Raw genomic sequence first — 21,989 nt, 5'->3', positions numbered from 1 at the left:
GTTCCCCATTCTCATAGACGCGCAAGTTGCCAATACGGCGTCAGCTCGAAAGGCCTGAGCCTGCACCATTATTATTGCTTGCTCTTCTAAACGTCTTCTAAACCTACTTGAAAATTATACACCTGACCTGTCCATATGACAACCGTGGGTGCTATTGGATTAAAGGTGCATTACCCCACACTCTCATCAATAATTACCTCTGAGAGACTAGTAGCTGCAAGCTCCTTCTCCAAGATCTGGACTTTCTCAGCCATAGAAGATTCCAAATAGGGTTGCAGGATCTTCAGTTTCTTTCTGCAGTAACCTTTCTTTGTAATATCACCATCTTGTAAATCAGAATCCAATTCTTCCAACCTATAGAAGATACACAGACAATCTTATTATAATGAACATTCATCATGATACCATAACAATTGGGATTAGCAAGAACTATAACTTGATCAGTAACTGGTGAAAGTTTTGTGTATAATTAGATAAAAGATTCTTGTACTCTTTCAAATATCTTTTTTTCCACTCATCATGAAACCCACTGTGTTCAACATATTTGTAACAAACCGGTTATTGGATGTTAACTGCACAAACAAAAAAAGTGACCTTGTAGTTTTATGCAACTATTGATATTAAGATCATAGTCGTGGACACTAATTTTACATGGAAACCAAACCATAGGGACATTTCATTTTATAAATCTCCAGTGTATTGGCCAGGATTCGTGCTGCAGCTACCTTGGCAAGAAGTCAGTGACAACATCACTCAGCACAATCAACATGCAAAATTTCCGAGGTAAGCTAAAACATCCACAAGTATCAGGAAGAAAAGTCTCAATAAACAATGAATAGGGAATCGGTCATCTGAGCAACATCCCTAAATGCAGAACAATGATGACTGATGATGATTAACGAGCTGTCCGGCTCAATAACTAAATGGTTAGCATGCTGGCCTTTAGTCCAGAGAGTCCCAGGTTCGATTCCCAGCTGGGTCGGGGATGTTAACCTTCATCAGTTAATTCCGATGCTAGAATTCATCACAGGTAGGGCCCCATTCTCATAGATGCGCAAGTTGCCAATACGGCGTCAGCTCGAAAGGCCTGAGCCTGCACCATTATTATTATTATTATTATTATTATTATTATTATTATTATTATTATTATTAATAATAATAATAATATTAATAATAATAATGAACTATACAATTTGGAAGTTTTATCAATGGTGTAACACACTATGTAATATCAGCAACACAAATATTTTAATTTATCCTGATAATAAAGCTTGTTAAAAAACAATTCATATATATAAAGGTAAGAAGATAAAAGAAACACACACTAGGATAAACATAATGTTAGGTCAGAATCAGTAGACAGAGGAATAGAAAAGAAGAATTGTAAAAACATGAATACATAAAAGGACAAGCACCATCTCCACATCTTCATACACTGCTATATTCAAATATTCTGCTGGCTATTAAAATTGCAAAACCATGAAAGATGTACGTGATGGATCCCACACTGGGGGAATACGCGGAACAGGGTTGGATAATGACATGACTAGTTGTTCAGGGAGTGGTACAGCACTTGCACTGATAAACAGTACATAAGTGGAGATCAGAGAACCAATGAGAGGTAGTGTATTGTGTTTCCCCACTATTATGTGCACAGATTAACATGATTTTATAACCGTTAGGCTCTTCAGTCTGTCGAAGAAAACAAAGAGTACATAAATTTATGAACTACCTGAAAGAGAATGCATATGACAACAGTATTACACCTGAAAAAGAATCAACTTAAAAAAATAGAATGACAGTTTCGTTCCTCAAAAATGCAGAAAAGAATACTATTTCAGTAATATCTGTCTAAATGACAAATACAGCTTGGTACAACTCCTTAGACAAAGGAGGACATCATTAAGATAAGTTCCAGATTTTAAGATCCTAAATATTTATTTCTAAATATCCGAGTGTGATTTGATAGAATCTGATGTTTGTTCAAGAACAAAACATGTCATTATATTTTAATTAACAAGGAAACCCTATCTGTAAGTATCCAATCTGAGATTTGGTATATCAACTTCAGTAGGAATATTTTATTCAGCCATATCCAAATTAGATCCCCAGTCATACACTTAGCACCTGTTTTGGGGTGTCAAAGTTTGCTCGTTTGCGCATCGCATAGACAGCAGTGAGCAGCGGGAAGCAGGTAGAGGAGACGCGGCTGGCCAGTTCATCTGCCACGCTCTCACTCTTGCTCCCTTGCACACACGCCTCGGCAATTACTGCCACTCTGTCAGGCGAAAGGGACAATGCAGCCGTCAATGCAATATTTTTCAGTATTCGTGCAAATATAGGATACCCACTAGTAACTTAAATCTGTTTTCCCTGTTTTCCCCAGGATATCCTCATTTTTCCAGCATAAAATTTGGTGTGACATGATACATAAAGGTGACACCCCGAGCCATCAGTCAATCACTCTTCAAACTAATGCTTGTATTCATCAGGGACATTATTCTTGGAATTGGCGTGAGTGAGCGCACCAGTTTCTAAACACACTCATAACAGAAACGTATAGGTTAGTGTTCGGAAGCTCAGGAATAAGATCGCACCAGTTCCTGTAGCAAATGGACGTGTTATTCGAATACGTATGCTGTTTAACTGGTGTGCATTGTAACAAGCACCACTTTGTAGATTTTATCTGTGATAATTTCACTTTTCTGTAATAGTTTCTCCTTAATAGTGAGGTGAAATCCATAATTTACTGGCAATCCATAATAGCTGGGAATTTTAAAAGGAGCATTAAGTAAATATGAGTTACAGTATTGTCTTTTTAATAATATTATAATCTATTATTATTATTATTTAAGTTCTGGTTAAATTAGAACAAAGCAATTAAAATTTAATGAGGGAAAGTTATTATCTATCAAAGAAAAGACCTGGCCGATCACTCTATCTGTCTCAAAGTTCTACTCGCTACGTATTACTGGCGTCCCATCTCGCTCTATCATTCCACTCGGGTCCAGTCTTAAACCTATTTATTTATTTATTTATTTATTTATTTATTTATTTATTTATTTATTTATTTATTTATTTATTTATTTATTTATTGGTGACAAAAGGTCCCATGAGCCTCTGGCTCGTGATAGGGACAATACAGTACATACTTTTTTAAGGCAACACAATAATTACATTTCATATACAATGGCTTTTCTGTAAAGTGACAAGTACTTTTTTTTTTTTTTACATGTTAGGATCATAATTTTTCAGAAGTATATTCAGATATTGCATGGCTGTAATATACTAAATATGGACAATATATATATTATTGTATTAATTAAAGCAAGTTATATAGAGATTATATTAAGATATCTGTAAAAGACTAATTTTGATGTGACAAGTCATTTCCCTGTATATCTTCTAATTTCTTTATTTCCCTGTGTTTTCCCTGTTTTTCTAGAAAACGGGTACCCTGAAATACTCTATCGTCATGACTATGTGACATGAACTGGATGTGTTTAATGATCGGGATCAAGAAACTGTAGTGAATCTTCTGTAATTACGTCAACGGACACATCATCCGTAGCATGTTGTATAAGTCCTGATATTAAATTGTCCATAGCATATTGTACAAGTCCTGATAATAAATAACAAAATTAATAAATGGATTAATTAATTAATGTGTGATATTTCCCCTTCTTTTTGTTAAGGAATATACGCATAAAACTTGCTGTATATTTCAAAAGCCAGGTCAGCCTGTTTTGTTTATTGAAGTTTCCTGCCAGTCTTCTTTGGCAAATAATGCCATTGAGCTTAGAACAACATTCCAGCCATAAATAGATAACAGGATGCAATCATTCGTTGTGTTATCTGTTCATAGGTAAAAACAACCATATGTACTCACGAGTAAAAACAGTAACGGCATGTAATTGTTCACATATACATTGTATATTATAACATTTATATAACAAACCCTACCACTTACTGCAATTAAACACATCCAGTTCACGTCACAGGGTCATAAAGATAATAATAATAATGTTCTTGGCTCTACGTCCCACCAACTACTTTAATGGTTTTCGGAGACACCGACGTGCCGGAATTTAGTCCCGCAGGAGTTCTTTTACGTGCCCATAAATCTACCGACACAAGGCTGATGTATCTGAACACCTTCACATACCAATGGACTGAGCCAGGATCGAACCTGCCAAGTTAGCGTCAGAAGGCCAGCACCTCAACCATCTGAGCCACTCAGAATTTGAAAAAAAAAAAAAAAAAAGGTATTTCTGTATCGTTCATGTCCACAGTAACAAGGAAATGCACTTTTTACTTTTCCGTAATTTCTGTCTGTATGTGTGTGTATGTATGTACACGCATCACTTAAAAACGGCTGAAGAGAATTTAATGAAAATCGGTATGTAAAGTCAGGGGATGAGCCACTACAATCTAGGCTATAAATCATTTTATTCACGCTGAGTGAAATGGTAGTTTAGGGGAAGGCCTAAAATTCAATTTCAAATATTTATATTATGAGTAGTCCTATCGATAAATACTACATAACTTAAGTAACATAGAATTAAATTTCCTATCATTTATGTCATACATTTTTACGCCGAGCCACGAGAAAATGGTGGAACAGAATTTAATGAAAATCGGTATATAGTGTCGGAGAAGAAGAAACTGTAGTCTAAGCTATAAACAATTTTACTGACCCTGGGTGAAATGGTAGTTTAGGGGTAGGCGCTTAAAATTTAATTTTTAAATACCTTCGTTATTCATCCTATAGAAAAGCACTACATAACAAAAGTTATACAGAATACAATTTCTGATAATTTATGTTTTATTCAGTTTTATCATACCGATTATGATAAGAGTAGTATTTCAGAGTCGGAAGAAAACTAAATGCGAAGGCCTACAATATCGAAAGCGCATTAACATTGATCAGCAATAACAATACATTGACCATTGTTTGTTGTGATGTTCTTTGCCTCTCAGGGTGCCCTTAACTCCAATGGATGGGATTACTATTGCGTACCGAGTATAACAGCCTGACTGAATATTGGCGGGAAAGAGCTGGGGAGTTAGAAAACATTTTTCTTTTGCATGCCATTCCTCTGGTTCATACATTGTCTGATACTGCTGGTACGTAACACACTGGTTCATCATTCTATTCCAGCTATTCGCTCCCTACTCTGACGTGCTGTTTTGAATGAGCAGTGTGCTGATTTGGCAGAGACTCACTTAGTAATAGTAGTATGACCTGGTCTAGAATTACAATTTAGGCCTATTCCAAATTATAGCACTACAATTCACAAAATAATTCAAAATTCAACCCTGAAAAGAGCCGTTACTTAAGAAAAGTGACTTCCTCTTCACTTTTATTAAATTCTACATTCATTTTATTCCAAATTAGCAGTAAAGAGAGGTTTTCTCCTCAGATAGATTTTTCCGCCACCAGTGTAGTGAAATGAGATTTTCCGACTCATCGCGTACTACTACAAAAGAGATTAGTAAAAGGGCACGATTTGCCCTGGAACTCTCCACTATTCGACCCCCCCACCTCCCGACAAAAATGACGAAGAGTGTTCACGGATCACGGCTGTCTGTGGCTTGGCCATTCCAGCTCTGGAACTTTGGACTGTTAGATCGGCAATGTAGTATTGTTTGTTAAAAGTGAGGAAATACTGGTTTTTCATTAGATTCAGAATTTCATATTGCTTTTAATCATGCCATTCCTACTGATGTCATTGTAATGACCTACGTTCATTTCACTTGGGAAAACCACTAAGAGAGTCTTTCTGAGGATGTAAAAAAGCAGGTGGAGAGTAAGTGTCTGCCATTATAATGAAAACTTCCCAACCTGATTGTGACTGATAGTAGGCAAGCAGACCTACCATTACAATGAAAATTCCCTAACCCAGTCTTCATATGAGAAAAGATGTTACCGAGCTCAATAGCTGCAGTCGCTTAAGTGCGGTCAGTATCCAGTATTCGGGAGATAGCGGGTTCGAACCCCACTGTCGACAGCCCTGAAGATGGTTTTCCGTGGTTTCCCATTTTCACACCAGGCCGGGGCTGTACCTTAATAAAGGCCACGGCCGCTTCCTTCTCACTCCTAGACCTTTCCTGTCCCATCATTGCCATAAGACCTATCTGTGTCGGTGCGACGTAAAAAAAAACATGTTTGGTGACTTCCCTGTCGCATTTCTAGGGTAACGTTGCTATGCAATGTAATACAATCTTGCTCACAAGGTGTACACTACTTAACCTAGAATTCTTTATACAACGTAGAATTCCGTAACGGAGCACGGGTACATCAGCTAGTATAAAATAATATTGAAAAATGTATTAGTAGGTGATCTCCCAATTCTAGACACAGCTGCTAGTATTGCTTAATTTTTACACTATATTCCCCAACACCTCTGTAGTAATTACCATCCATTATTATAACAAGCTTTCTGGTGTTAGGATCTACAACAGTCATTGTGTACATTATTGCTTTGCTCCGGAGGATATGTTATAAGAGTAACAGATTTTTAGAACCCAAAACTAGATAAACCAACTTGCCTCATTTTATGGAACCAAAAAAAAATATCAGATGACATTTTTCTCCAGTGTACCAGCCACTGTCATTTTCCCTTTCAAACGAGAAACCAGTAACGGATAACTTGTGTACCCATTAACATAAGTTACATTTTTGGCTTTCGATTTACATGGTTCCAGCAAGCAATGAATTATATCAGTTCATATATTTGACATTTTGTACTGTCTTTCTGGCTGCTCAGAACATACCTCAAAATTAGAAACAGGCTGTTTTGAAGTATTATACCAAAATTGCTTTCAAATCAATTTATCTTGTTTGAAAGGTAGGCCTACAAAGCTACACTTTCTTCCTACAGGTACAACATTTCATCTAGTGTCATCTGTTATCCTAAACAATGAGTCTTCACAGTTTTTTTACAAACCCATCAGGAATAATAATTGAACTGCCTCAATTTTATTTTTTCCATACCTAACCTGGTACCTTATATCTGACGACAAATAGGAACAAAAATTTATTACAACTCATACATGCTGTAACTACTTCTGATCTGGATCTATCAGTTACCCAGAGCTCACAAAAAGCGATATGATACTATTTCTTAGCTCTTACCAACAAGAAATGACCTAAAAACACAAGCAATAGTCTTTGTAGCATTTTTCCCATCTCACGATTTTTTCCAATTATATCAGTAAGAATGTATTTTGAAAATTGCTTCTTTCATCCATAAAAGATCATGCACATTGCTCAGGACCAGAAATTCTTCCTCCTGCAAGCCTTTTCCCAGTTAAATGGGAAATATTCCTAAAATACAAAGGTTGATCAAATATAAACAGGATTTTTGTTCCTGAACATCAACAGTTGGTAGGACTGGCCTTACGCCGCTATGCTTAGGCGGGACTGTTAGGAGTGGAGAGTTATCCAGGTAAATCAGGCACGTCTTCCAGTGCAGTCCTCTCAGCACAATCTCCATTAGCCTCTCAGAAAGTTGCCGGAGCATTGCACAACCCGAATGGCATCACCTTGAACAGCAAGAGACCACGTCCAACAGAAAATGCAGTCTTTTCTCGGACTTCAGGATGAATCTGAAAAATTATCAACTCAAGTTTCTTCTGTTTCCAACTTGAATTTCTTCCTTAATGGTTACTTATTTTTCTGTTCAGTGTCTGGAGTTGCAGTTGGAGAAAGTTGTAAGATTGTCCCTCCTTCCAAGTTTCCTGGGATAGGCTATTCTTCTCTTCTTTTGGTCCAGAACCAATAGCACAAGCACCTGGAATTCTCTTAAAAACTGGATTGTGTTCAAATTCTAGAAGTTCTAAAAGCGTTTTTCCCACTCACATAACTTAATTTTTTTTGTTTCCTGTTGCATTTTTTCCACATCTATTTTCATATTACTGAAAATTTTTGTCAACTATTTGGTAGCAACACCTTTCCCTGTATTCTTCACAAATTCTTTTGTTATGTCTTTCCATGCTTTTTCTTTAGCCTGCACAATCCCTGACTCATTGATTTGTGTAAGAGAACAGTGCATTCTTTAAGCAGCTTGGTAAAAATTGGCCTTTGGCATCCACTTTCTACAGGTAATTCTTCTTCACTCGAAGACATGCTTGCAATTACTGGTTATATACACAGCGATACACAGTTTCCTGCGAGGCATGTCATAACCTATCAAAATAAGCTGAATCCAGCAGCCGTCATTTCCAGTACCGGTATGTAAAGTATTAACTTACAAGTGAAAGTAAATACTGGTACTTACAAGTAAATACCTGATTCTTTCAGAACGTTTAAGTAAATGGTAGATCTCATTCAACTGACTTCAAGTAATAGCTTATTCTTAAAAGGAGTTACAAGATAGTGAGCAACTGCAAAATGACCTCGATAATGTTGAGAGATGGATAGTAGGCAAATGTATGATTATAAATGGGGTTAAAAGTAAGGTTGTGAGTTTCACAAGGAGGAAAAGTCCTCTTAGTTTTAAATACTGTGTTGATGGGGATCATTGTAAGTACCTGTGTGATAATATAAGGAAAGATCTTCATTGGGGTAATCACATAAATATGATTGTAAATAAAGGGTACAGATCTCTGTGCATGGTTATGAGGGTATTTACTGGTTGTAGTACGGGTGTAAAGGAGAGGGCATATAAGCCTCTGGAAAGACCCCAACCAGAGTATGGTTCCAATGTATGGGACCCTCACCAGGATTACTAGATTCAAGAACTGGAAAATATAAACGAAAAGCAGCTCGATTGTTCTGGGTGATTTCTGACAAAAGAGTAGCATTACAAAAATGTTGCAAACTTTGGGCTGGGAAGACTTGGGAGAAAGGAGACGAGCTGCTCGACTAAGTGGTATGTATAGGATGCTAAAAAGTTGATGTCAATACATTAGAAATGTATAAGAAATCTTATGTACTAAATAGGTGACATAATAGAAATTTATTAAAAATCTAATGTATTGAATGGGTGACATAATAAACTTTTTAGCATCCTACATATAGTATCTTCAACACGGATCAATAATGATATTTAAGTGGTATGTTCTGAGCAGTCAGTGAAGAGATGGCGTGGAATGACATCAGTAGACGAGAGTGGTGTTTTTGGAAGTAGGAAAGATCACAATATGAAGATAAAGTTGGAATTCAAGAGGACAAATTGGGGCAAATATTCGTTTATAGAAAGGGGAGTTAGGGATTGGAATAACTTACCAAGGGTGATGTTCAATAAATTTCCAATTTCTTTGCAATCATTTAAGAAAAGGCTAGGAAAACAACAGATAGGGAATCTGCCACCTAGGCGACTGCCCTAAATGCAGATCAGTAGTGATTGATGATTGATATTATTTAGTTTATTTTCCGGGTTGAACCGTGTTGTTGTTTTATGTACATCATGTACGTAATGTACAGAAAACATTTACAGAAAAAGACAACACGATTCAACCCGGAAAATAAACTATATAATTCAGTGAAGATTCTTCTTGGGATACAGCATGTACCCATGCTTGACAGAAGAACGACACAAGAAAAGAATAGTAAGATACCGATGGGTAGTCATAAATTTTGGCCAAATCATTACGAAACTCAAACTGACGTTCTACACAACAAATTTAAAAAAAAGCAATTCAATAATGAAGATCATATTACACAACACACTCACTTCGACTTCACATCAGCCGGAAGCTGAACTTCGCAAATAACTCCAGGCATTTCTTCTCACACTTTTGTCATTCACTCAACTCAACAAGACATATCACCATACAAATCAACACCAATAGTCACAACACGCGCCAAAATCTCCCGCGTTAGAAGAAGCCATGGAAATTATCCCTTGCAGATATACAACTCAACATAACACTGAATTACAAATTTTAAAATTCGATAGTTCGTAACCTGCCGTAGAAACTTGAATATTAAATATTAAATTGTCATTTTAGTTATTTCATAACTGAAAAACACAAATCAAGGGTATATAGCATATATATTAATCTACAATACATAATTAATCTCAAACGTATGGGTATAACCATACCGGACAGCATGGGCTGGGGTGGGGCCCCTAGACATGGGGGTATGTAGTATTTTTAATATTTTGGAAGATGAATGGCGACTTGTATTCCACGGTAGAGTACCACACACGGTATCCTCTACCACTTCTACGTAATACCGATTTGTAAATCATTTTCTTGAAAGAAAAACACGTGGCTATATTATATTTTTTCCTTTCCCAGAGAGCCAGCGAAGGGGGAAGGGGAGGGGGCAGCCGCGTCATCACCTTGCCCCCGGGTATGGGCGCCCATGTCGGCCAGAGTGAGAACAGCGAAGGGGATGATTCATTTATTCATTCATTCATTCATTCATTTAGCTTCCATAGACTGTACAATTACATATTTTGAAATATGCCAACAGTATAGGAGTTGCCAAGTGATTTCCTAATACTAACAGTAATATATGCACAACAATGAGCATTTTGAAAAAGAAGAAAAACAGAAACACCGCATATCTCAATGTTAGGACAGCACATCTTATTTTTTAAAAATAATATTAATAACCAATATTTACAAGACAAAATAAAAATATATTGGTGTGGTGTTAATAATGTGAACATAGTCAATGTGACATTAACATACTTTTAAGGCTACGGTATATATTAGATTACAAGTTAATAAGTAGTAGCATCATTACCAGCATTTCATCATGTATTCTTCTGTACTGTAGAAGCAGCTACTCAGCAGGAGATTTTTTAAAGCTGTGGTAAATGAACTGATGGGACTAATACCTTTAATGGTATTTGGAAGCTTATTATACAATCTGATTCCAACAGAGTCTACATGTCTCAAAGCAATGGTTTTACTCTTGTGCTCGATAAAAATATGATTTCTTGTTCGCGTCTGGTAATTATGATTGTCAAAATTCTTTCTGAAGTGATCAATATTTTTTTTCACGTGTAGAATGCATTGCATGATGTATATACTTGGTACCGTACTGGGACTATGCTTAGTCTCTTAAATAATGGTCTGCAATGATCTAACCTGTTACGTCTCAATATAAATCTGATAGCTCGTTTCTGTATTCGAAAAATAACATCAATATTTGATTTGTAGCAGCCCCAGAGACCAATAGCATAAGTGATGACTGAATGGAAATATCCAAAATATGCTATTCTAACATATTCTTCACTACAACTATTAGACAAAATCCTTAAGGCAAAACAAACAGAACTCAGAGACTTCCCATTTTTTTAATATGACAATCCCATCTTAATTTTTCATCTATATGGCCACCTAAAAATGTTGTAGTCAACGTATTTTCAATTGCATTTTCATTTAATATAAGGTTGTGTTTTTGTGCAGTTTTGTCGTGGTAGTTAGATGCCTTGAATTCCATGTATTCGGTCTTTTTAAAGTTCAATGTTAATTTGTTTTTCCTGAACCATGATTCTAACCTAGACAGGACTGTATTTGCTGTAGTTTCTATAGACGTAGGGTCAGGATTATTAATAATTATGTTTGTATCATCAGCATACAGAACTGCTGTTTCTACTTGATTATTGTGAGGAAGATCATTCACATAGATCAAGAAAAGAACAGGCCCCAAAATACTACCCTGCGGAATACCTAAGTCTACGCTTTTTACCTGAGAGTGATATGTCTCATTATGCCCTTTACTGTTACAATGTGTAATTTCAACAAACTGGGATCGTTTATTCAGGTATGATCTAAACCAGTCATTAACAATTCCTCTAACTCCAATCTGATATAATGTGTGCAACAATATTTCATGATCAACAGTATCAAATGATTTGAAAGGTCAAGAAATAGTCCTATCAGAGTTTCATCATTATCAAGAGCATTTACGACCAACTGTGTAAAATGTGATAAAGCAGACAAAGTACTTCTGCCAGTTCTGAACCCATGTTGTGCATTATTTAAAAAGTTATATCTTTAGCTATGGCATCTAGCGTGTAGGTGTGAGAAGCCCAGAAACATGCTCAACATGCTACAGATGAGAGGAATGCGTCTCAACTTATTGGAAATACCTTTGTTATAATTGAACAATCATAGTAATTAAGAATGAAATGTTAAAATATGAAAAGCCTTCTTCAAAAAACATCCAACGAGCATTATGCTAGCCGTATCTTTCGCTGTCAAAAATAAAAGCGGAAGTTTTTTTAGGATCCACTTCTAGGAGGAAAATTTAATAACTACTCTCTTCTCTTCTTTTTGGCCTTTTCCCAGTTGCCTGGCGTAGCACTCTGTATGGACTTAGTCTAGTTTTGCGGCCGGATGCCTTTCCTAACACCAGTCCCCCGTGGAGAGATATATTTACGATTGCGTGTTTCTGTGGTTGTTTGTTGTATGAGATGTGTTGTGGTGTGTGTATTTGAAGATACATATGAATACGAACACAAACCCGTAGCCCCCGATCTACGGGAATTAACAGACGCGATTAAAATCTCCGACTCAGCCGGAAATCGTACCAGAGCCCTCTGAACTGAAGGCAAATACACTGACCATTCCGTGTTGGTGATTATTGTTTTAAGAGAAAGTACAACTGGCTAACCATGATCAATTAACAATAAAGAGAAGGAAAACGGAAGATTCCCGACACTTCGAAGAATGAAGGTATCATCAAAACAAAGAGAAGGGATACGAAGCGCTGACCATTCACCCAAAGCGCCGGAAGGGGGAGATAACAACATGCATGCTTTATTAAGGTTTCGGAAAAGAGAATCTCTAATTAAGAAACAGAAGTTTTGGTTCATTATCTTGACTTCTTATTTTCTTCTTTATCTTCCTCTTCTTCGGTACGGCCGATCCTCTAGAACTCTACTGAGGAAATCACCTCACGCTGCTATCCCACTTTACCTTACTTAACATTTTTTGGTTTTACCTCTCAAAACAGAAATACATAATCTGCATATACATATTGGGATTACGTGAATGAACTACGATGTTCCCCTGTCAAGGAAGAAGTGTTCAGAATTTCCTAATCTCTCTTTCACAGATGTATGCATGAAGAATTATCATACATAAGTATTAAATTAGTTGAACTGATACTCAAGCCTATGTCAACAATAAACTGAAAGAGTTTGCTTACTCCGGGATGAGTGCCTCAGTTGATGACATTCTGACTCAGATTGACAGGTACGAACCTGTCTCAGTACGGTGGTATTTGAAGGTGCTCAAATACGTCAGCCTCGTGTAGGTAGATTTAATGACAAGTAAAAGAACTCCTGCGAAACTAAGTTCCGGCACCTCGGCGTCTCCGAAACCCGTAAAAGTAGTTAGCTGGATTAAAGAAAAATTATTTTTATTAATTATTATTATCTTACAGTAAAAAAGCCGACTCAATTCGAAACACACGACTTTCAATTTCAAGACAACCGCAATAACCATTACGCTACAGACCTACAATTGCGAAATGTATGATACTATTTAACAATGCGGACGCTCAAGTTTGAGTGTATTAGAGTTCCAAATTTGTATTTTTTTTATTTTTACAATTTGCTTTACGTCGCACCGACATAAATAGGTCTTAGGGCGACGATGGGATGGGGAAGGGCTAGGAGTGTAAAGGAAGCGGCCGTGGCCTTAAGGTACAGTCCCAGCTTTTGCCTGGTGTGAAAAATGGGAAACAACGGAAAACCATATTCAGGGCTGTGGACAGTAGGGTTTGAACCCACTATCTCCCAACCGCAATCCGATAACTACGTGACCCAAACAAGACAGCCACTTGCTCAGTAATATTATTGGTTTTATATCCCACTAACATTCAAGTACAGCATTTAATTGATTTCTTAATATAAGGGGCATAGAAGGTAACATCAACGCTAATGCCAGGTTATGACTATTGTATTACATGCGGTGCTGATCAGTTCCCATATCATTATCTTGCTATTGCGTCAAGAATCATACAATTGGCAATATGTTTTTGAAACGTTGGTCACACCAAGCCATGTAGGTGGCAGTACTATAGGCATTCACGCTGAAAACCGCAAGCTGTCCGGTATTGTCACATTAAAGTATTTGGTATAACAATCGTTCAAGTCCCAAGGAGAGCTAGATATTCTATGGCCGTGGCATGGATTTTTAAATTTCAGATGGCGCAACAGATACGCGCTGTCCCAAGAAACATGAAACACAAATGAACTGGCCTGGAGGCCTTGGTCGTTAAGGCGTTAGCCAGTGGTTAGCCGATTCGAGTCCCGTTGGTCAAAAAAAATCCACTATCGGAATGTTGGCCGGCAGGGTAGGGAAGGTGGTGGTATACAATTTCTAATGACTAGGTCGCATGCCGAAAGACTAGATTAAATTCCAAACCTCTCTGCAGTGCTCATATAAGGTGAGGGCATATGACGCTATTAACGGGGATTCGTCCGTCGGATGGAGTCGTAAAACCATGAGCAGACCCCTTGGTGCTACTCGACAGGAGTACGCTATGTGCCGTCCCCGGGGTACACACTCCACCTTCCTGATATCGTATATCACGTCATTCATTTAAATCATTAGCCTCTCTGATGAGGTTGATGTCAGGAAGGCCATCCGGTCTTAAAAATCAGCCACGACAGATTGGAAGAATCCTCCTCGCTTACGATGTTTATCGCAGGGGCTTGGTCGGTTTTGGGAGTAGCTGCCCCAGTCAACAATTGAAGAATTTTATTTGACATTTCAGAAAGGTGTTCAACAAGGTTACTAGCCTCCTTAGCATGGTCTTCTTTTAACTTGAGAAACAATAGGTCCCTAACTCTATTGTAAAAGTGAAACAATGTAGCCTGTACTCTTTCAAGTTGGTTAGCCGAAGGATCGCTCACTTTAAAAAAACTAACTACAGATGCTAGCTCGGTGGTGTTGTCGGTGATAGTGGAGAGAGCCTCATCAATATCCTTCTTTCCCAAAGTTGGGATACTAATTGGTAATGTTAATGACTCCTTAAGCTTGGCTGTATCTGCCGCAAACGTGCCTCCAGATTGAACATTCCTAATAAGTAATTCATAAATTAATTCCTCCTTGCGCAAGTAGCCAGGATGGAGGATTCGGCGAGGGCCGGACACGATGAAAGAAAATTTACGTATTTAGAAAAAATGTCAGCAACCGAGAATATTCTTAGAGTTCGGTGCGGATTCTATGTTTAGCCGTCAAAAAGGGGCTTAATTGAGACCCATTCAACCACGCTCTGCTACCACTTGTTCCGGGATTGTTCGTGGATCGCAGAGGTGAAAGAAGGTGCCGGGGTGAGTGGGTCTAAGTACAGTGTCAAGAATTGAATTTAGAATATAAACTGAAGGTTATATTTTCAAAAATGTTAAACTTAACAATTTTACAGGTACAAGTTGCAAACATTAAACAAGATTGGGAAAAATCGAAGATCAGTAGTTTTAACCGATCATCGGCTTCAAGCCCTCTAGTCACTTTTCCGGAGCTCCTAGCTCAAATTTACAAAAGAGCACAAATTTATACAAGAGCAGAAGTCCCATAATAAATGGAGCACTTGCTCCCTAAATTACAATACCAAGCCTCCCAGAGGCACTTTTAACACACTTGAAAAAGAGCTAACGAGCTCTCAGTTTTCCAACCCTACTCAAGGCAACATAGCATGGAAGTCTAATACTCTCCGGCCTTACAAGGCACTATTTACAAATAGAAATCTTATAACACAGAGATATCTAGTACCCAACCTACAGGGCCTGAGTGATAAAAGAACAGGTTAAATAAACGGCCCGAGTACAATTGAATGGAGTCGAAGATTGAGCTCCAAAAAAATAAACCTATAGGGCACTTGGCCGACGAAACAGGGGCTATTCTCAAACTACTGAGGTTGCACGCATGGAAATAACATTAACACACTGTTGAAACGAAAGGTTACAAAAACGTGGCACCTCAAACCAAGATGAAGGGGAGCTCGAGAGGATGCTTCACACTCTAAACCCAATTATCAGTTAAAGATCTTTTGAAGTAATTACATTATCCGGCAGAAAATTACATTTTAAAAAAAGAAGGTTACACAGTTAAAGTTTCGGAAATTTCCCTCGGGTTAATCTGCGGAGCTAGCAAGAAATAAGGATGTTATGTGGCCATTACCTTGTAGAAGTTCGAGCAGCTGAAGAAGAGGCCGCCCGCCTCCTGCTTTGACACACACACTCAGTAAGATGACGATCAATTGTCCAAGAAACGTGAAAATCCGCAGTTTATAAACCCTCGGGGAACGTTCGAGAGCATTCAAGATTAAACTAGCCACACCCTCCCATTTTTATTGGTCAGTTTAAAAGTTACACTCAAAATCGAAAAAGAAGGCTGTGATAGGTTGAAAATTAATTACCGAAATTTGGGATTGCCCAGATTGAAAACTGGCGGAAAGAAAATATTAATATTGCCAACCCAAAAATAAACGAACATCAATCAGTAAAAAAACTTATGAACACAAAACTTCTTTAAATCAAAAGTTATTTCACTTCGCACCAGGGTGAGAGATCATAGTTTTTAGTAGTGACCTCTGTGGAAGAATGTCCAAACTTCTTGATGAATAGCAAACAATAGCAAACAATACAAGTAGAAATACAGTCAGTTCAGGAAACTTCAAAATAACAAAATTAACCATATTTTAGTGGTGACATCTTCTGAGTAAATTTCTAAAGTTTCAGTTTCGCTGTTTTGCCAATAGAGGACTTCTTTAGGCGCTAGATTTAAATGCCCGGCGTTTGGGTTTACCTCCCGGTACAATTATTATTATTATTATTATTATTATTATTATTATTATTATTATTATTATTATTATTAGTCGCCATAAGAACTATCCGTGTCGGTACGACGTGAAGCAAGTAGCAAAAAATTATTATTTCAAGGTCATTTTCAAAAAAGTGTGTTCATTTATTTTTAAAGGGGATTCCAAGTACCAAATTTAACATCTGTAACATCTTCAGTTTCTGAGATATATGTATCCTCATATAATTGAAATCTTTCCTCACTTCTTTTCACCGCCTCCCCCTCCCCCCCCCCCCCCACCATTAAACATTAAGCGGATTTTAAAAAAAAAATTGCGTTCTTTTTTAAAAATGAGAATACCAGTTTTTATGCCTGTAACACGTTAGGTTTTAGAATATGTTGTAGATAAACTCGCTGCTGTAGAATCTTGGAGCTGGCGTTGCTATGGTTAAGGCAGTTCATTTCTTTATCCGATTCCTAGAGCAGGGGTAGTGTGGTGCCAATATCTCCATAACGGTTTGTTTCAGGGCCTTAAAACATGGCTTTCGGGCACGTATGGCCTACAAGTTTTGTTCTTTGCGTCAAGGGGCTTAAATTGTGCTTTGTCTCGTCCTTGTACGACAAATTCGATATTTCACCTATATTAGCCTAGTATTTTTAAATCTACCCCCGTGCCGCCCCCCCCTCGAATTGTTATGAAAATAAAATACAGCCCATGTCCCTCAGGGATAATCAATATTTACATTAGTAAAATAATTTTTAGAATCGGTCCATTAGTTCCTGAGTTTAGCTATTACATACAAACAAACTTTACCACTTCATACATTAGTATAGATGGATTGGCTGTACGTCGCACCGACACAGATGGGTCTTATGTTGGCGATGGTATGGAAAAGGTCTACGCTTGGAAAAGAAGTGGGCGTGGCCTTAATTAAGGTACAGTCCCGGCATTGGCCTGGTGTGAAAATGGGATACCACGGAAAACCATCTTCAGGACTGTCGACAGTGGGGTTTGAACTTCGGAATGTAAGCTCACAGCTGCGCACTCCCTACCGAATTGCTCCCTGGAAGAATTAAACTTACTACAGTGACTCGAATGTACAGTGTGGCAAACGAGTGCTTCATTCTGATTGGCTTCGCCATGTTTTAACCAAATATCTCGTCAGCTGATTTAAATGCACGTATTCCGCACAGAGTAAGATCATACTTTATGCCATTTCAGCGAAGAACAGGCTACCTATTTTAACTTTAATATTACCGATAATATGTTTTTATTAAACACAGAGGATTATTGAGTATTATTAATTTCGAAATGTGTACAAATTTACGTATATCTGAGGTTTGAAAAAAATTACACCAGGATGATGTGCTTATTGATGTAGAAATAGATCCGGAAAGGGTTTAAAAATGCAATTGGGCAATTGTTTTTCTTTTTCAGCTATGAAAGTAGCACGTTATAAGAAGCTCTATGCAACGAGTAGAGTTGTCTCATGCATTATAATGGTAAAAATAATAACAAAATGGGATAGTAATGTTATGGAGGACAAGGCAGTAAATGTCAGACTTCGCCGTATCGAAAACCTGTACGTAACGAAAGTTGTTTCGATTATAATTTCCGATATTTTATGTTTCATGCGATTTTACCGTGTAAAAAAAATAACAGAGATTTTCACGATTATATTATTTTTCACAAATTTACAAATATCCCCGAAAATATAAGTTTTATCTAAAACATGTACCTACATAACAAAAGTTACAGGAAAAGTCACTGCCGATCATTTACTGTAAGCCTCATTCATTTTAACCGTATGAGATATTACGATTGATATTTCTCTAAAAATTCAAAGTTGTATGGCCATTCATCTCTTAATGAACGTGGTTATAAGTGCAGCCTAGCGTCAAGTTGAGTTTGCCCATACGGTACATTATAATAATAATAACATATAATTGGATGGTTCGGCGGCCGCCTCCCCCTCCGGCTCTCGGGAGAGGCCTCCGCCTCCCGCGGGAAATTTGAATTTTGGCGGGAAATTTGAATTTTGGCGCGAGATTTGAATTTGTAAACAAAGCCACGTGCTATTTGACAGCTGTCATCGACAACAACGCATCGCTAACCTCACTGCTGCCATCTTGACGGGCCTAAACAACAGTGGTACCAACTTAACCTAACTAGCGCGAGATTTGAATTGATAAACAAAGCCACGTCTTTTTTGAGAGCCACGTGCTTTTTGACGGACAACCGTGACGTCACTGCCACGTGCTCTTGTTTAGTAAACCAAGCCCCGTGCTTTTTTGACAGCTGTCTTCTTGACGGACCCTAACCTCACATTGAAGGACAATAGAGCGTCGCTAACCTCACTGCTGCCATCTTTACGGCGGTAAACCTCAAGGCTGTCACCTTATGCATGTTATAGCGCGGAATTTCAAATCCAACAACAGAATGCCGCTAACCTCACTCTTGCCATCTTGATGGGCTTAAACCTTACAGTTGCTACCTTGGTTATACGCTTTTGTGTTAGTTTACTGTTAATCGCTAAGCTGTTCGCATCATCGAAGTAGAGAGTAACAAATGTCAAGTAGATTCAAAGAAGAATCTGTTAGCAGAAGATAACAGTCCGTCATGGAAAAACCTATTTCTAGGTATATTTGCGAAGAGTGTGGAAAAGCATTTTCCCGAAGCTATCACAGGAGACGTCATGAGATATCATGTAGGACAATTTTTCAATGCAAACAGTGTAGAAGAGAGTTCAAGAACGCATACAACACTCAACGTCATGAAGCCGCGTGTAATGTAGCTTCATCGGGAACAAAATACAAAGAGCTCAACCATATTCCAGCGAACACTGATTTATGTTTAAAAAGTACACCTCTGCGAGAGATTTTTAATTCTCCCTTGTTGTCTATACCTGCTGCAAATTCTGTTACTAAGCACAAACTTCAAGATAAAAAGAGGCAAGATCATGATTATGATAACAAGGATAATGATGTTGATCAAAACAGTAGTAAAGGGAAAGTAGAAGAAGAAGAAAATATTAATGTTTCATTGCAATTACAGCTTGATGATTTTACTTCATTTCCTAAGCCTACTACACGTTCTGTCGCAGTGCAAACATCTCAAGAAGAGATGCAAGGCAAAGAAGAAGGAAATTTCAACGCTTCATCGCTATCGAAACAAGTTAAGTTTGTACCTAGAAACGCTACTGCTGAAGCACGTATTACATCAAAACAAGTCCCTACACATCAACTGTCTGCATATAGACTCAAAGTTCACAACGACCCTCTGTTGCCCTATGTAAATATAAGCTACTGTAAAGACCCCAACGTACTGGTAAAACGTTTACAACTGCTAATAGCCTATCATGATGCTGCTTGCACACAGTGCAAAGAAGATATTTTTGAAATAGAGCATCAATTACGTCGTGTAGGTCTTATTAAGTAAGCGCTTACACTCACCTAAGTCATCCATCTGTAGTATATAGTCGATCGAGTAGCTATATTCGTATATATTATTTCCCAACATTTTCCCTTCCTTAGGGTGTTAACTCCGCCTCTAGTTGTAGAGCCGGTCTCAAGCCGGATAAAGAGAGGAGAGGCACCCTAGCCCTTTAGCCCTTTAGCCCTTTTGCCCATTAGCCCTTTTGCCCTTTTGCCCATTAGCCCTTTAGCCTATTAGCCCTAGAAGGAATGTGCGGCAATCGTATATTCTTAGAACAAAGGTATCCCCTGACATGTTCTAAACACACGTTGTATCGAGTACAGTGTTCTATTTTAGTCTTGATCACTTATTTAGTGTTCTAAACACTTCAATCAATGTTCCGATCACATGATAAAGTTAACGGCATAGAGTGCAGTATTCGATTCTAGTCTTGTTATGTTCCTTTAGTGATTTGCAAGTCTAAACATGCATAATGACGTCATCACTGCAGCACGTGCTTACTCTAGCTATCCCGATGCAGGTTTAAACTTGTTCTATAAAGCTCTGCCTTGACATAAGAGGAGGCCTTAACAGCTTATGTATAGCCGCTATTGTTTAAAGATAGCTGCTGTTAAGAAAAAGCACGTAGAATTTTTCAAATTACCCGCCACAACATTTCAAAGGTATGAGGTTTAGTGCTGTAAAGATACCTGCACGATGCAAAACTAGCTTTCTTCAACAGAGCAGCCACCATCTTGTGTTGCACCTCTAGGCCGTATCATAAGGAGCTGTGTATATTCGCGTCTTGTCGCTGCTACCTTGCGCAAGCACCCCTAGGGAGTCTCATAAGAGCAGCAGCCATCTTGTGCAAGCGCTCTTAAGCTGCCTCATAAGAAGCTATGTATAGCCGCCATCTTCTAGAATTATATAGCTGCCAATGCCAAAGGGCCTAAGTAGGGATCGAACCGTCGATCTCATCATTAGACTATGTTTTTCTTATGCTATCATGTTCCTGATACTGCAAACCTAGTTATCAGGTGGAAAATTTTTATCCGTTTTGCTTTACGATGCACCGTTTTCGAGATATTTAACATTTTGCATTTAAGCCACAAATTTAATGAATCGAACCTGCACGGCACGTTATACTCTTACCATAGCTAGACCTGATCATGTTACGAAGACTTGTTTCAATACAAACTAAAACAGAGCGAATGCCAAATGGCCTAAGTAGGAACCGAACCGTTGATATCATCATTAGACTATGTTTTTCTTATGCTATCATGTTCCTTGTACTGCGAACCGAGATATTGGGCAAAATTTTTTTGTGCGTTTTGCTCTACGATGCACCGTTTTCGAGATATTTAACATTTTGCATTTAAGCCCCAAATTTAATGAATCGAACTAGCATGACACGTTAGCCTCTAGGCTAGCTTTCTTCATAAGAGCAGCAGCCATCTTGCGCAAGCACCCTTAAGGCCTCTCATAAGGAGTCGTGTATAGCCGCCATCTTGCGTCCGCCATCTCGCGCAAGCATCCTTAGGGCGTCTCTAGTCATCTTGTGCAAGGACCCTTAAGCCACCTCATAAGAGCAACCGCCATCCTGCGCAAGCATCCCTAGGGCGTCTCATAAGTTGCCTTGTATAACCGCCATCTTGCGCAAGCATCCCAAGGGCGTCTCATAAGAACCTATGTATAGCGGCCATCTTGCATAAGCACCTTTAAGGAGTCACCATCTTGTGCAATTAGCGTCGAGAGATGGCTGCTGTAGATTTTTTAAATTATCCGCCACCATATTTCAAAGGTATGTACGGAAAGAGTGTAGCACTGAGGTTTGCGATGTAAGATGGTGGAT

At 38.2% G+C, this 21,989-nt stretch overlaps 1 protein-coding gene across 1 annotated transcript in view; it reads right to left on the bottom strand.

Moving 5' to 3' along the window:
* Positions 1-9,815, bottom strand: part of LOC136871815 (DNA (cytosine-5)-methyltransferase 1) — a 211,873-nt gene extending 202,058 nt beyond the window's left edge. The window contains exons 1-2 of the mRNA XM_067145426.2: positions 9,681-9,815; positions 198-354 (exon numbers count right to left, since the gene is read on the bottom strand). Of these exons, the coding sequence (XP_067001527.2) occupies positions 198-354; positions 9,681-9,730 (207 nt within the window). The 5' untranslated portion in view covers positions 9,731-9,815. The remainder of the gene's footprint in view (positions 1-197; positions 355-9,680) is intronic.
* Between the last annotated feature and the right edge of the window lie 12,174 nt (positions 9,816-21,989).

Source organism: Anabrus simplex, chromosome 4 (genome assembly GCF_040414725.1).
Source record: "Anabrus simplex isolate iqAnaSimp1 chromosome 4, ASM4041472v1, whole genome shotgun sequence".
NCBI classification, from domain to species: Eukaryota; Metazoa; Arthropoda; class Insecta; order Orthoptera; family Tettigoniidae; genus Anabrus; species Anabrus simplex.
This window is presented reverse-complemented; position numbering and strand designations above follow the sequence as displayed.